This window comes from Atractosteus spatula, chromosome 18, assembly GCF_055471065.1.
Source record: "Atractosteus spatula isolate fAtrSpa1 chromosome 18, fAtrSpa1.hap1, whole genome shotgun sequence".
Taxonomy (NCBI): domain Eukaryota; kingdom Metazoa; phylum Chordata; class Actinopteri; order Semionotiformes; family Lepisosteidae; genus Atractosteus; species Atractosteus spatula.
The window spans coordinates 18,666,028-18,682,149 of record NC_142723.1 but is presented as its reverse complement, the minus strand read 5'-3'; the positions used below and the strand labels follow the sequence as shown (position 1 = coordinate 18,682,149).

General features: G+C 41.9%; 1 protein-coding gene across 3 annotated transcripts; it reads right to left on the bottom strand.

The window, feature by feature from the left end:
• Positions 1 to 1,923: 1,923 nt before the first annotated feature.
• On the bottom strand, positions 1,924 to 16,098 carry LOC148818755 (ubinuclein-1-like). Of its 3 annotated transcripts, none has more exons than XM_088936457.1 (17): positions 15,185 to 16,098; positions 14,494 to 14,595; positions 14,319 to 14,414; positions 13,632 to 13,775; positions 13,273 to 13,358; positions 12,552 to 12,966; positions 11,527 to 11,597; positions 9,840 to 9,969; positions 9,395 to 9,513; positions 8,173 to 8,295; positions 7,212 to 7,355; positions 6,707 to 6,757; positions 5,904 to 5,946; positions 4,507 to 5,760; positions 4,052 to 4,301; positions 3,608 to 3,697; positions 1,924 to 2,822 (listed from the first exon to the last, which is right to left on the bottom strand). In XM_088936457.1, exons 1-17 carry the CDS (start codon positions 15,401 to 15,403, stop codon positions 2,770 to 2,772), a joined length of 3,390 nt encoding a protein of 1,129 aa, XP_088792583.1. In that variant the 5' UTR covers positions 15,404 to 16,098; the 3' UTR covers positions 1,924 to 2,769. The 3 variants fall into 3 exon arrangements, with proteins under 3 accessions (XP_088792583.1, XP_088792584.1, XP_088792585.1); XM_088936458.1 differs by having other exon boundaries at positions 9,840 to 9,888; XM_088936459.1 differs by lacking the exon at positions 3,608 to 3,697.
• Positions 16,099 to 16,122: the final 24 nt, after the last annotated feature.

The window sequence follows — 16,122 nt, the reverse complement described above, 5'->3', positions numbered from 1 at the left end:
ATTATACAGTGTTGCAGTACAATTTTCATCTATTGAATAAATGATGATTTCAACCTTAAACAGGGCTAGGAGGAATAAAAAAAAAATGCAGTTGGGCCTCCATCTTAAAGACTAGAATAAATCTCTTGAAACAAACTTTGTATTCAGAAATATGCCCGTTACAAAAATAACCCAATTCTCTGCTGTGCACATGCTCTACTTGAGAAATCTATATAAATTAGACCCCAACAAGGAAGAAGGTGGGGAGAAATTAAGACAAATCATGATGTCACAGGAGGTATGAAAGTCTTTTCCAGTTACATTTTTAGAAAAAATATAGAAAACACAATATAAAGAAAGGAACGTCTCTGTAGGTCAACAGTGGCACAGGAAGGGCATAATTTTAAATGCAAATCACATAAGGCCTCAAAAAACCTAATTTTTTTTACAACTCAAGTTAATCTTTCAAAAGCAGTAAAAATAAATAGCACTCTCTATATGAGAGAAAAAAAGTTAAAAAGCTTTTTGAAAGTTTCAGGAACTATATAGCAATTTTTTTTCATATTCCAATGTTTCTCTGTGCACTTTATATTACAAGAAAAAATATTTTTGCATATTTGAGCTTACATTTGAGAAAATACCACGTTCAGCTCCTATAGTCCTGGATGTGTTTAAACACCACTGTTACCTACGGTCTATGTTAAGTGCTTTCTGTTTTTTTTCCCCCCAAGGGTTAGGTCTTTGAATGTGGTCCTACCACATTCAATGTTGGGATGACTAATCACCTTTTTTTTTTTTTACAAGCCCTTTAAAATCACTTTAGTTTTATGTGGAAGGTTGGCAGAACTCTTAGGTTTACAGATCAGAGAATCTTTTCATTCTAAGGGTTTTAGATTTTCTTCCCTAATTTTAGCACACAGGTTCTACCTTATATTTAAATAAACCTTTAATACCTTATCTGAAATACACTTTTTGTACACAGCCATCCCGATCACAGGAAAGGTTACCCATACTTAATGCTTTGGTGTATCAGGCAAAAAACTGCAGATGCCCAGCAGAGAAGCTGCCCTTAAGAGCAGAATTCAATGCAAGGTTTTGACTGCAATAGTACAACTCACTGTGCATCATTCTGTTACACGTTTACAAACATACGACTTTTAGAGGTCTTATAACCACTTTTCCTCAAAAGGGCTGGAAATATTTCTGAAGTACACACTTTCACAGGTTAAAACCATTCCAGTTTTTACTCTGCAAATGTGTACATTTCAATCCCGGCGGCCAGCCTGAGCGAGCGGTCCCAGTTCACCAGAAGACCGACGCCAGTCTCTGCCAGGAATTAACCCCCTAAATTAACACAGAGCCTCTCCAGACACTGTTTATGACATCACCCATCACTATCAGAAGGCCGCTTGCTGCCGTCAACGATCGCGGCGGTTTCCGAAGCACAGAGAGCAAGGTGGGACGGCTCCCTGACTGGTTGTATGAGTTCATCGCAGGGCACATGTACAAGCAAAACAGGGCAATTTACAGAAATCAGTTTAACACGGTCAGCACGTCTTTGAGAGGTGGGAGGAACATCAAAGGCCAAAATCAAACTCCACACAGAATCGCCCCAGTCCAGAATCAAGATCTGACCAGAAGGCCGAAGCAGCAGTACAGGCCACCGCTGTGCCACTCCTGTCATTATATTTCATCTCGTTGAAAACTACCTGAGCTTGCACAAACTCAAGGTCTTCAAATGAGCTTACTTACAGGGATAGGAGCAAATTACTATATGGGTTTGAGGCAAAGGATAAAAAAAACGGGGCTTGAGGTAAGGATCTGGGGATAAGGATTTCTTGCACTTGGCTTCACTACTGCTGAACTGAACAATGCGTCATATCTGCATAGTCCACATAAGTGTAGATTTCATAGATGAGTAAATTTAATCAAAAACAAAACAAGTTTTCTGGATTTATTCTTCAAGGACATGGGGTTTAGTACTAACAACTAACAATACAGTGGAGCTCTAACAGAGAGCAGTTACAGACTGTAAAACAGAAGTTCTTGGGCTGATAATATCTAAAACAGACTTAGAACAGGGAAGAGTACGGAGTTATGTAGAACCTTATTTTAGATTTCATGGCCACAAGAAGCTTCAGAGTAGCTGTACTCAACAACATTCAGACTTACTGTTGCAGTTCCTGTTCAACGATGTGAACATGATTAGAGATTGTCAAGTCGTAGATCATGGTGGATGTGTGTGGCACACTTGATATTGTAGCCGAGTGAACTTTTCCTCCTCTGATAAGCTTTTCCGACGATCAGTTTTCTAACAACGTTGTCATTTAGTTTTTAGCACAATGCATATTTGAGAGGGTACTTCCATAAAATATTCCAAAGTTCTATGTGGATAGCTCCATGATTACATAAATCTCTTTGGGAAACCAACCTTTGCAAAAAAAGATCCAGGATCTCCAAGTTCATACTAAACATTATGCAAATTAAGCAAGAAGCAAACAAAAGATCCATTCTTTATCCATGTAGGACACATCATGATAGAGGAATCACTTGCATTACCAATCTCATATTTCACATTGTAATTAAAAGGATACAACGAATCATGCCAGGTAATTTAAACTGAAATTCTGTGATCTCTCCATTCCAAAACACTGGCCTTTACTGAAAGAGACATTTTTTTTGTTAACCAGATCATTTTCAATTTAAACAAGTGCTTTGTTGACCAATGTTGATCCTTGTTAATCTGCAGCACGTGAAGGAAAACAGTCATGTTTCATCTTAAGAGCCGTATCAGGGCAGCTTTCTCTGCACATTTGAGTTTTCTCCATGGATTTGGCTGCCATCTGAAACATTTAAAAATGATCAGTATTAGCTCAACACATGTGATGGTGCAATCTGTAGACTTCTTTCTCTACAGCAGAAGAACATTATACAGGGAAGAACATATTAATTTTGTGCATTTATACAGCACTTGACACTTTTCTAATAGGGCTTCCACCCACCACTGCACCTGGGTTGACACAGCAACCATTTTGCACGAGCAGACCTACTACACAGAAGATCAGATGAAGAAATTAAGAGTTTGAATAAAGGGGAACTTTCCACACTGCTAATTTAATTGTTGTTTTGGAGCCCCATATAGAACTGGACATTTAACCGAGTCTGAGTGAAGTACCCCTGAGGAAGACGCAACATAACTTGAGCTTCAATCTCACAGCCTTCCGGTTAGGAAGTCAAGATCTCGAATCACTGCTTAACACTGCTGCTGCTGCTAGGCGAGATCATGCCAGGCCAGGCTGGAGCTGAGCCAGGACACTGTCTACTATTACAAGCAAGGTCATGTTATCTCTGTAAATCGAAGGACTGCAACTGCTGCATCTTCAAACTAACATCCCGAGTTTACATGGAGAAGCTCAGGAGGGGTTAAAATGCAGCTTCTATTTAATAGATTGAAAACGGTTTTGAAAAGTTAAAAAAAATCCACTGGAATGCTTTATATCAAACCTTTCCTGCTCAAGAGTGCTTTCCCAAAGACAAAACGCAGAACAATGGACAACAAGTCTGTTGGCACAGTTAAACAGCTCTGGCCAAGGGATGGCAAGACAGAAGACACGTTCATGCAGATTACCTTGCAGACTTGGCTGTAAATGGGAGGACAGAGTGCATTGTGGGAGCTGTGGTGGGTGGAGGGGGCTAGAATGCAAACCAGCAAAAATACCTAGAGGAAGAGGAGAGAAAACAAGTGCTGACAAGTGAAAAGCAGACAGCCTGTGTACGCATGCACTAAGCTGAAGTGGCTGTGCTTGCTTGGTGACCAAAGTGCAGCCCCACATCTACCTCCACGAGTTTTTAAACATTAAGGTCAGGTGAAGGAGTGGAAAACAAGCGTGCACAACATGAAACCAAACACAGAAGAGTCCACAAGACAGAACAATGACGAAACACGCCTATAAGACACTTAAGTGTAACAGGAACATGCGAGACTTAACATCCAGAAGTAATGCGAGTTTATGGGAATTAAGGCGTGGAGAATGAACATCCATTCCATCTAGACCAGATCAAAACCACTTACTGTGCGTGAGCCCGTGGTGGAATGTCCCTGGTGCCGGGCCGGTCACAATAGCGTCTTTGGATCCGCTGGACTTCGAGTCGGAGCCAAACGTGATGACGGGGAAGCTAAACGTGTGCATAGGGACAATTCCCGGCAATATCCCCAGCGTTCCCGGTGCTAGCTTCTGGCCGGATGTGGCAAACGACGGCGAGAGAAGGTTTATAGACGGAGAACTTGACTGCACAGATGTGCCCGTGGTGCTCTTCGTGGGCTTTTAATAAAAAAAAAGAAGAGAGAAGATTCTCCATAAAATCACTGTGGGTTTTGAAAACATTTTCATTTCGATGTAGAATAATAGTTTTACACCTTAATGAGCACATCCCAAACACTTATGTAACCCAAGAGTCTACAAACTGGGTCACATGTGCACGCAGTGAAAAGGCGATGTAACCGAGCACGAGGTTAGCTCCACTTACCGACGCTGCCGGAGCTGCTGCAGCTGCTGGCGTTGCTGCCGCTGGCTTTAGGGAGGAAGTCAGAAGCCTTGCAACGCCCTGCATTCCCATGGTGGAGTCTCCATTAGACCCACCAGGGGGCGCCACTAGGGTCAGCTTCTGAGAAGACAAGGCCTTCTTTGCCGCCGAGTTAGGGGACTGTGGGACGGGGGCCTGACTCGTAGAGGGCGACTTGTGGGGCGAGGCCATAGCGCCGGTGCCGGAGCTCAGCGGAGTCGCGCCGCTCTGCGCGGAGCCGCCCGGGGGAATGCTGGACTTGGCCACCGCGGGCAGCGGAAACGAGGGCTTGAACGGATGGCTTGCAGCGCTGGAGGTGGGGTTGTGCTTGGGTACGTAACCGACAGCGGCCCCTGGCGGGGGGAGGATCTTGGACATGCTGGCGGAGGAACCTTGACCGCTGCTTGGCAGAGCAGAGGGGAGGGGATGGAAAGCTGGGGACTTTGTAGCTCCTTTCGATGGCAGCAGCCCTGCGCCCTGCTGAAAGTACTTGGATGCTTTAGTCTGGGAGGGACTCTGCAACTTGTTTGGGTTAAACTGCACTGGTGAAGGAAAGTTTTTTGGAAGCTGATGGGACTGGTGAAAAGGCTTCATAGTCCGGGAGAGCAAAGAGCTTGGAGCTGGGGACTGATGGGAGCGTGTGGCTCCAAAGTTCTTCTGCTTGGCGTGCATGTTTTCCGGAAGAGTTTTGTTATTTGGAGAAGTCTGGGAAAGAAGGCCTTTGTAGCCGGGTAAAGGCAAAGTCTGAGAGTTTTCCGTTTTCTTGTCTTGGGAAAGCTGCCCCAGTGCCAGTGCCTGCTCTGCTAAAAGGTTGAGTGGCGACTGCGATGAGGACACAGATGGTTTTGGCAAAGTTTTCATCTCTTCAGACGATATTAATACTGCGATGTTGTCAGTCGCTGGTTTAATGACGGTATGAAAACTGAAATCAGGGCTGCCTCTTGTAGCATTATTCAGTGCTGCCAACTCCTCAGAAACGGCTTCTAGCGAGGGAGGGTTATGGATTAAGTCTTCATCAAGCGAGTCATCCATATTATAGGACTGAGGCGTGGCTGTGCTATTGGAGCTGTGCGTACCTGCACAAGATGGAATAAAGGAATTTACAGGTGTCGATGGGCTGCTAACCGAGCAAGGTACCAGGACACTTGAATTTCCAGAACGTGTAGGTGTGACGCTTAATGAAGTTATTATTTTTCTTTCAAGCTTCACAAATGGTTCCTGAAGTGGGGGGAAAAACAAACACTAAAATTCAGATTGAAACATAGCACATCATAAGGATTTTAATTCTAGCCACACAATATAAACATGGCTTCAAAATGATCAGTGATAGTTTAAGTTACTTAATATTATGATTAACATACCTTCATTTTTATTTTGGGAGCCGCAATAACTTTCTTTTTGGTCCTGAGGAGAAGAAAAAAAAACAGTTTAAAAAGTTGCCTTTTCTTGAACACCAAGTATATAGCACAACATTCAGAAGGTACAGGACCGTTTTCTCTGCAAATGAGAGGAGGTTCTTTGTGCGATCTAGCTCATTTCATTTTTGGCAGAAAACCAAGCTGAGGATTGCATCCAGCTGTTTCTTGAGAGATGGGATTGACCTCAGCGATATCCCTGCGTAACTTTGCTCCAGACAGCTTATGTTTCCAGTTTGAAATGTACTTCCCCTAAGCTTCCCTTTGTCTCCTCCGGTTTGTATTTCACCATTTTCTCTTGAGAATTTCTTTGTCGTTACTTGCTTGCTTTTCTGTTTGCCTCACACATTGTTTAGAAGATGAAATGATATACCAACAGAAACACCTACTGTAAGGCTTGTTCGTGGGTGGCCTCTTCAGACAAGCCCATATAATCTCCCGCTTGCCCAGCCTTAAACTGTTACATTTTCCTTTGCTGCTTCTACAGCTGTTAACTTGACTAGAAACTACACCGGCAACAACATCCTAATGTCGCATGCTTTAAAATAAACCTCAGCAGATGCTCGGAGAAACTGAGTAAGGATGCACAATATTAGACCTCCTTATATTTTAAAATGTATATAAACCTACAAAAAAAGTATCCCGATAAGATGAAGACAAAGGAATTTCCCAATAACTAGAGTGATTTCTTTTCTCAAACGCTCACTCTACATGGTACATGTGTTAACATCAGTGGTAACAGTACTTACGGTATAGAAGTGACATGGCTATGCACTCTCTTGCTTTCCTTAAAAAGCATCCTGTTGAAAGAAATGAAGAACTTAATATCTGAAACAGACCCCAGTTTAAGGAAATGTCACAGGGAGGGCAGGACGGGTGCCAAGTGAGTTCTTTCAAAATAGAATAACGGCTCAGCCGCAACAGCACTCAGGTGCGAAGGTGGTGGTTTATTTGGACAGTGCGCCCCACAAACCAACAAAGCAATTATATATGATATAGTGCAAAACACAACAAAACAGAACAAAACTAGACCCAAAAATGTCCTCCGAGAATTAGCCGACAGGTGTTGGGACTCCAGCCCTCCCTGTGACAACAGATTAAAATGAAAAAAAAATCAATACAGACATCAGAATTAAAGGGACCAAAACAATCGAGGTGAGCGGTTTCAGAGACACACTGCACTTTAACAGTACAGGCGTTTCCGGAACCTCGTTGGTTAGTGCAGGTTCACATGCTCGTGTAGAAGCGATTCACCTTGACTGCATCCATCCCTTCGGCCACAGCGGTTTAACTTCAGCTTCCAGAAATGCCTTCAGATACTCTTCTGCAGTCTGAGACTTGTTCCTTTCCAGTTCATAGCTGCCTATCTTTATATGGACAACATTACAGAGGAGATTCCTGTTTGAAGAGAGAAATTTAGCTTATTATAAGAGTTTTCTCACACAATTTAAACAGTACTTCTAAGGCTGGACAGAATGCCAAGCCTTGGTACATACAGAACATGACATATTGATATATACATTTGAACATTAAAATTATGAAAAACAATTAAACACAACAAATGTCTGAAAACGGCAAATCATGTCTAGACAAGATTACATGTTCCTTTTTCACGCTAGCAGGTTTTGCATTTAACCATAATGAGAGGTCATAAAAATTTTGTGGGGGGGGGAACGAACTGAAGAAAAAAAACCATGGTTACTTACATAGGTAAGTGGCTAAGTAGGCCAGTAAGAGGCTTGGGCACCTAAATCTTGAAAAATGTTAGCAAGGAAATGAAAATATTTGGTAATGCCTTGATGTATTACAGATAACTATTATCATGCAGCCCCACCTAATCATGAACTCATGATCACAGGCTGAACCCGTTTGTGCTGCCAAACCCTTAAACAACTTACAATGGCTGTGTATTCTCTGAGCTACACACTACTAGTGATGACTTGTGTGTATGGGGAGACCGCAGAGGGCTTGTTTCTTTTAGGCTTATTTTCCATCTTTGAAATTGAGGACACTGAAATCACACTTTTGACCACTCCCAAACTCCTGCTCCACCTGTTGTTTTAATGACGGGCATCATTGCATAGGATTCGATTGTTAGTTTGAACAGTTTTAACAACTACCTGCAAAGCATTCTTTACAAAAAGATCTGCAAATTGTTGATCGACACATTATAAATCGATATGTCAAACATAAGCAGGGCTTATCCTTAGCGCACCTGATTTCATCGTTCCACTGGAATTTTTTTCTGGGTCCCATAACCCGTTTTCCACTTCTCTCTTCATCATCATCCTCATCTGAGCAGGCTTTCTCCTTTTGTTCTTTCCCTTCTTCCAACATCCTGTCAAACAAAATACACAGTTAACTGGGCTCTGCTCGTGTGGGCTTACGATGCTACAAAAAAACCACAAGACAATCCAGAAGTTCAAATCCGAGCAGGACAGTGATCCACAGCTACACTGGAGTGGCTTGAGAATAAGAAACGAGTGCCCTTTGTGTCACTCAAAGCCCTAACTTGAATCCCTCTGAGGATCAATGGAAAGATTCAGAGTGCTGTCCCAAGGCCCCCCAGCAATGACAGAAAGCAAGAGAAGCCTTAAAGGAAAGGGGCAGAAACTGCACTACATGCACAGCGTACAAACTCAGCACAAACTCATGTAAAAAATACTGCTGCCAAAAGGTGCTTGCACCAGAAATTGCACTTATGGGTGTGAATACTTATGCCATCAACATACTGTATAGTCAAAGTTTCACAATCAAGCATCCATGGTGAATAAGGGACATCAGATACCCAAATATCACATAATGCTAAAGCTTACAGAATAAGGAAAATTAAACAGTACCCAACATTATGTTGCTACTACAGCGGGCATTACAGTGATGTACAGTACTGCCTTTACGACTTAAAGCACTTACAGTACACCTCATAATCGTCAATACTGTTTCACGACACCTAACTAACAGCTCAATTTCATGGTTTTGCACCACTGCTTTACCAGTTGTGTCACTTGCACATATTTTAAAGAAGCAGTTATTGCTGGCATTTTCCTGGTTTCCTTCGTCAGAAATTTGAAGAAAATACAAGAGGTCTGCTTTTCATATTGCTATTTATCATGCTTACTATAACAGCAAAAAAATCTTAAAAACATTTTGCATGAAAATACAAATTGCTGTCAGTAAACCTATATTTTTGATCGTCATCACTGTTCCCAAATCAGGAAACAAGGGTAAATTTACCACCTTAGAGTAGATCGACCTCACATCCATCTTCGGGACAATCTTTAATTTTAATCAGTACCGTATATAACCTGGGCAGAAACCACCACTGACTTTCACCTACAATCCACTGGGGATGACATAAGTAATGCTTCCTTAAATAAAGTGAATTCTGCATTTTCTCAACAGCACTCTACTGATTTAGAAACTCAAACAAAACCTACTTAGCAAACTTTGCCTGGGTGTGAGCTTGACATTCATCCTGGTACTTGGTTATCTGGCCAGGCATTGATCTGCCAATCGCTTCCTTTAATCTCTGAAGTGGTTCTTTCAGACGGCCATCCTAAACACAAAGACATGTCATGTGTGATTTAAAAAAATTCAATCCAACGTGTAATTAGTCAAATTAGTCATCTTAGTCCTAAAAAAACTGAATTTATATAGGACAATACTTTTGTGGAATTATAGGATTTTTCAATAGACATAGCCGATAGCTATAACAACTCCATTTGGTAAGGGAAAATATGACCCTTGTTCAAATCCCCTGATTGAAATTTAATGTCAAACCAGAGTTGACTTATAAAAAGGCCATGCAGATTAAAAAAAAGTGTGCAAGTTTTCACACGGAAAAGGTAAAAGGCTGTCTATACAGAAATTAATACCGCTTACCTGTTCATGCAAGTGCAGCTTTTTTGCCCTTTTTACTAAAGTGTCTTTGCTGCAGGGAAGGAAAGAGGCCAGGTGAGCGTAGACACCAGAGCGTGCCTGGCCGTTGAGCTCTCGGGACTGAAGCTCAATGCTAAAGGCACAAAATGAGACGACACCGAATCACACGTCGAGAGAGGAACAGACACGTGACGGTAAACCACAAACGTATAAAAATAGTCTCTTATTTGTTCAAGCCTTTTAAATCTGGATCAAGATCCGCAACGATTGATGTCTTTCTCCCAGCATCATCAGTCCAAACTGGCACCTCTTTCAGCACCACTGTACGAGCAAGCTGGCAGGCTGTCCTGCGGAGGACTGCTTACTGTACATCCTCACACAGAGCTTTATTTTTTCCACATAATGGACTCTCTTAATGCTCTGAAACCTGAATTAAAGTGTGTGTTGTGGATCATCAGCATTTGTTTGAATGCTTGGCCACTCCATGTGTAAATGCCCAAGGAGCAACTTCAATTCTGGGATTAGTTTTGAGTACTTTCAATGTCTTGAGTTTATTTCGCCACCGCTGCATTTTAAAAGGGGGAAACAAAACAGTGTGTCCATGCTCAAACATTTTTATTAGATTTTTCCAGGATACTGTGTTCCGGGATTCTGTTCCCTGGCCAAACACCAGCCAGTTCCCTTGTATTTCTGCCCTAAATATCACACATTGACCAACATCCCACAAATACTCAAAGGGACACATGTTTGATAAGTAGGGCACCCACAGCACAACATTTTCATCACGCGAGAAAATCTTTGTTTGGTGAACAGCATGAGAGTCTGTATTGCCCTGGAGGAGCTGTGAGCAGAGACTGTTAATGGGATGATTTAAAGAGGCTGCTAATTAGCAACAGCTCTGTTACATGCACTTAACGTGTGGGTGAATGCCGGCACCAGTCTCTTTAAATAAACCTTACAGCCTAGGGCGTAATGATTTCAATCCTTCCCCAGGCACCGAGATAATAAAACCCTTAAGAGCAGTTGTTTTGCTACACTGAAGTCACTCTAATTTTTGCTTAAGTGCATCACGTCTAAAAACAATTAATCCAAAAAAAAAACTGCCCAAAAGTTTTAAGCAATATCCAAAAACAAGTCTAAAAACAGTCACGTGTTGTCCAACATGCTCTCTGTTGATGTCCAGAATTGATCATAAACACACCTTGCATTAACTATTCCTTTTACTTGAGGTTCAACAAAACAAATGAATCAAATGGGAAGCTGGAAGTACAATATACATACTGCTGCAGGTAAAGAAAACATGGGGACTTAAACCATGCATTAACAGAGCAGACACAAATCAATAGTGAAAGCAGCCCGATGGCGGATTTGCCATTTTCACGGGCTATGCAATATGCTTATTGCACGTACTCAATAGTGGGGAGTTAAGAACAAGGGAGCTGTGTCAGCCTGCAAAAGAACTCAACTGGAATTCCGCTCCAGAAAGCAGAATGAAAAACATCTGAGCTGTTAAAGCCTTCTTCCAGCGCGAGCACCTGGAGAGGGATTAACACACCAAGGAACTTTTCTACTTATCAGTGCGGAATTTACCTTTAATTGTTACTTTGCAGCAAGTGTTTGTAAACTTCAGGTATGACCAACTGCACTCTTGCTGGATTAGAAGAGGATTCATACCACGAGTGATACTTACTCAAGCAACATGCTGTTAACATCTTGGGTAAAGAACTTCTGCTTTCCCTCACCTTCTGAAGCTTTAGCAGCCTAGTATGTAAAAAAAAAAAAGTACTTTAATAATATTTATGGCTCTATATGGCCTGTGCTATGTAAAAAATACTAACCATATTTTACATTATGATGTTACAAACCTAAACGCATTAAGACTGAAAGAAAAAGACAAACTTCTTTACAACATTACACTGCAGACTGGCCACAGCAGAAAAGATCTCAATGGCTAGAGTGCGAGATCAGGAATTTAAACGTATACAGACATGTTCCCGAATTTCGCCTGCACAAAAGGAAGGAATCACATTAAAAAATGTTCCTAAGCCCCCAAAGTACTCTAAGGAGCTGGTTCTAATATAAAATATTGGAAAAGTGTACCAACAACTACTCTTTAAAGCATCATTAACATTGATTAAAGAGCTGGATCACTTCTACAGAAAAAAACATGTCGCCAAATTTCTGCAGCTGTAAAGCCTGCTCTCCCTCTGCACTTTTAATTCTGTATGAAAGGAATTTGCCTCACACTGAATTCCACTTTGCTTCTGTCCCAGTGAGCTGGATTTCTACAATATTCTCCACTATGTGGCTCCCTCCCCATTTATTCCTATTAACATTGACCCTTACTCAAGCAAGACAGCGTATTATTGATGGGGTACAGAGTACAGGAGTAACAAGAACCTGTTCCATTAAGATAACTAACAGCACCTGCTGAAACAAAATCCCAATACACAAGGCAGCAGAACATGACTTCCTACGTGCTGTCCTGCCAATGTGCCTTTTCTTTTCCAGAACTGAGGATATGAATTCATGTTACATTCCCCCCCTAATGACAACCACTCAAACATTTCTCTTCTAAACTTCAAAATAAAACAAAAACCTGCAACCGTTCCCTGTGGGTGTTTTCGTAATTCCTTTTAACTGCACCTCCGTGTGGACAAGGCCGCCAACTGACCAGAGCTTCCTATCCGATAGCTCACAAACAGCATGCCTCACCTGCGTCAGCTCATTTATGCGCTTCTCTAAAGCCGTCGGCAGTCCTTCAGGCAGTGTGGGGGGCTGTTTCTGAGCTTGTCCCCCCGACAGGGGGTCGCTGTTTTCATCCAAGGCTAGCGGGCTAGTGACGGGCGAGTCATAGAGGAGCTTGTCCAGATCGATATCCCCTAGGTCTATAGAGCTAGCAGCCTGAAACAAATCACTCTCGTTCGCAGAGCCAATGAGAGAAAGCAGAGGGTCAGATGCATTTAAGGTGCAATCATTCTCTCGAATCGAGGGGGCCGCAGCCTGAGGGCCGTGGCTCTGCTCAGGCTCTTCTTTTTCAAGGGATTCCTTCAGCATGTCATCCACACTCAAGGCTCCAGTCTGTTTTTTCTTTTTCTTCTTCTCCCCGTTGGCATTAAGTGGCATGATGCTGGTGCACGAAAACAAAAAATATCTTGATGCGAATATCACGTATAGTTTACAACAATAAGTGGCTCTTTGTTTTGCTGTTGTGCTTGTGCTTAATTTTTAACATTAGTTCAGATAAATGGACAACAATTTACACATATGAAAAGTTCAAATGAAAGACCATAGAAATATGCAATTTCAATATATACTTATAAATCAGGAAAACAAGTATAATGCACTTAAAACAGAAATGTAAAAGATAAGACTTAAACCTAATGTTTTACTAACAAAAACCTAAGACATTAAGGGATGTCTTGGAGTTTCTCACCCAGCGTTGGAACTCTTGGGTTTTTTATGTTGACCCTCTTCTTTCTTCTTCTTTTTTATTTTATCACTTCCATCCTTTAATTTTTTCTGTATACAAGTGGCAGTGAACAAAAAGGCAAAAAAAATACTTCGCGTTACTTTAGTTCAAACACATCCCTCTCTGTTTAGCACTTATATGAATATATAGCTCTTGAATAGTTTTGTCCTTCATACATTTCACAAAATATCACTAGTACACTCATGTCCCGACTATTTTTACTAAGTTGTTTAATGTGCTGTATATTATAAGACCCTTACAGTTCACCATGGGACTAATAAAGACATTATAGGACTAAATCTTAAAACAGCAAGTCCTCTTACCTTCGGAGACTTCAGTCTCTTCTTCTCTTGAGTAAAATCATCTTCAGGTTCAGATTCTGATGCCTGCCTGAACTGCAGAGTCCCAGAATTGATGTAAAATCCTCCGTATTTTGTTGTTAGTGAAGCCGGCACCAATTCATCATACTGCATCAATAAAGACAAATCCTTAAGTTTCCAGTGCATTTTTTACACAAAAGGCATCTTTAAGACAAAAACTATTTTTTGCTGTGGGAGTCTGTGGAAATGACTCAGAGCCCAGACATTTATTTATTTTCTTTTCAGCATCGAATGAACCCTCTACATGTTCCTAAGCAGCTTGCAAGCTCCACTCTCACACCTTAATGACAACAGGAATACTCCTAACGCACACCGTGCATCACTACTGTGTGGGGGCCTCGAAAGCACCACTCAGTCTCATAAATCACTCCTACGAGGGTTTATAGGAGGTAAATACCGTTCAGAAAGTCAGAGGTTTCAATTAACATGCACACAGGACGTGAACACCGGGCATCTCTAGAGAAGGTTTTGGAGAGCACTGCGGACAGCAGACCAGCGGGTAGAAGAGCTGACCTCTATCAGCTCTCCCTGGTCTTCCCCGTGGTTGTCATTTTCACATAAAGTCTGTCTGAAGAAAACAAAAGTGCTGGTAGATGAAAAACTTAAAAACTTGCAAGGTAGACAACTTACAGCCTCGGAGTTGTCGATAAACGGGTCCGTTTCGTCGTACCCGTAACCCATATCAATCAAGTCCTGCACGCGATCCTTCTTGCGCTTCTTTGGACCCTGACATTGAAAATAAACAAGACATTCACCAAGACGCCCTTTATAATCTTTCCTGGGGTTCATAAAGGACAATACTAACGTATTTTTCTTCAAACTTCTTAGCAAGAGCTTCGGCCTCTTGTCTCTGTGCCGCACTCTCTTCCTCCTCAAATGTTTCTGCTGTTCCCTTGAAGGTATTATTCTGGGGGGAAAAAGCGAAGCGTTTAAACTGGGGCTGTTGGATAAGGCAAGTTAATATCAAAACATCCCCATGCAACAATGTTTTCAGTACAGTGTTCCACTTCAATTGTAATTTTAAAAGTTTGTTTTAAAGTTAGTCGAATGTACAGCGAGTACAAATAATTTTAAATATTGGGCTCTACAACAAAGTTTTTCGCCCAAGTTCTTCTTCTTGATGCTGATAGACTTCTTAGTTAGACGTTCTTGCACATGTTCAGGTTAATGGTCGTATCCATGGACGACTTGCCGCCCTTCACAGCTTACTTAAGAACGGTGAGATGTTAAAATGTTTAAGACCCCAAATCTTTTTTTTTTTGGTAGAGCAGGTCAGAGATGCTTCACATGCAAACAAAAAGGCAATAGATCTATCCATTCAGGAATTCATACCGACTTGATTAAAACATACAATCAAAAACAAACGCTAAGCGTTAACAGCAGGTTCACAATGCGCTTCCCCCCCCCATCACACGCTTTAACAACTTCAGGCTTGTCAGACATTCATTTCTGCGTGAATGACTGGAAAAGCAGCCAAATACAGAACAGGTCTTTACCTTTTTCTTCACGAGTTCAGGGTAATAAAACTCTGGACAGCGCCGCTGATCGGGCTCAAAGAGGGCGAGCACCAGGCGTGCAGTTGCCGGAGACGTCTCCTTCTCCAAGGGGCTGCACACAGCGGATATGTCCTCCTTTGGGGGAATCTTTAGCAAACTTGAAGGAAGGGGGACATTGCTGCAAAGAGTGGTCAGCTGTACCCTGCGTGGCTCAGCCATGAGTAACTACGCGTTTCCAACCCCCAGCACAGCGTAATCAAACTCCTGGAAGCACTTGTTTGAGTCTGTGCGTTTATATCTTTACCAGGCTTACATTTCTGATGTGTACTGTTGCCAACAGTTATCGTTTAGACTCTACAAAGCCACATGACGTGCAGGTAAATAACCCTTTTGATCCCGAAGGGTGTCCTTTATCTCGTATTAGGTCGAACTTTTGAGTGACAAATCTATTAATTGCACACAACATTTTTGACCTAATTCATGTCTCTTAGTCCTGCCATCATTTATGATGGCGAAATTGTAAATACAAAGCATGCAAAAGCAGCAGACCACTAACAAGGCGAATGTGGCACAGCACAAAATTGTATATCTCCCAATCTCGGCTAACAAAAAACACGGGAAAAACATAAATGTTTTGCCCTGCGAGACGACAGGAAAAAAAAAAGATGGGGAACAGTTATCCACGTTCTGAGTAGTTTTCACGTCATAAACATTTCAGCACCCAACAGAAACCAGCCACACTACTTCGGCGTTAAGGTATGCAAATATATTTTAGAAAACATTACGTAATTTAGTCACGCAAATTAAGCAATTCATACTAATTTTAAATTCATTTAACCCCCAGGATCTCCCTCTGCTTTCGCTCTGGACTTTATATAGGACCTTAGATAGAACCGGCGGCGTCGTCATCACCCTGCGCCGCAGCGTCGCACGATTAA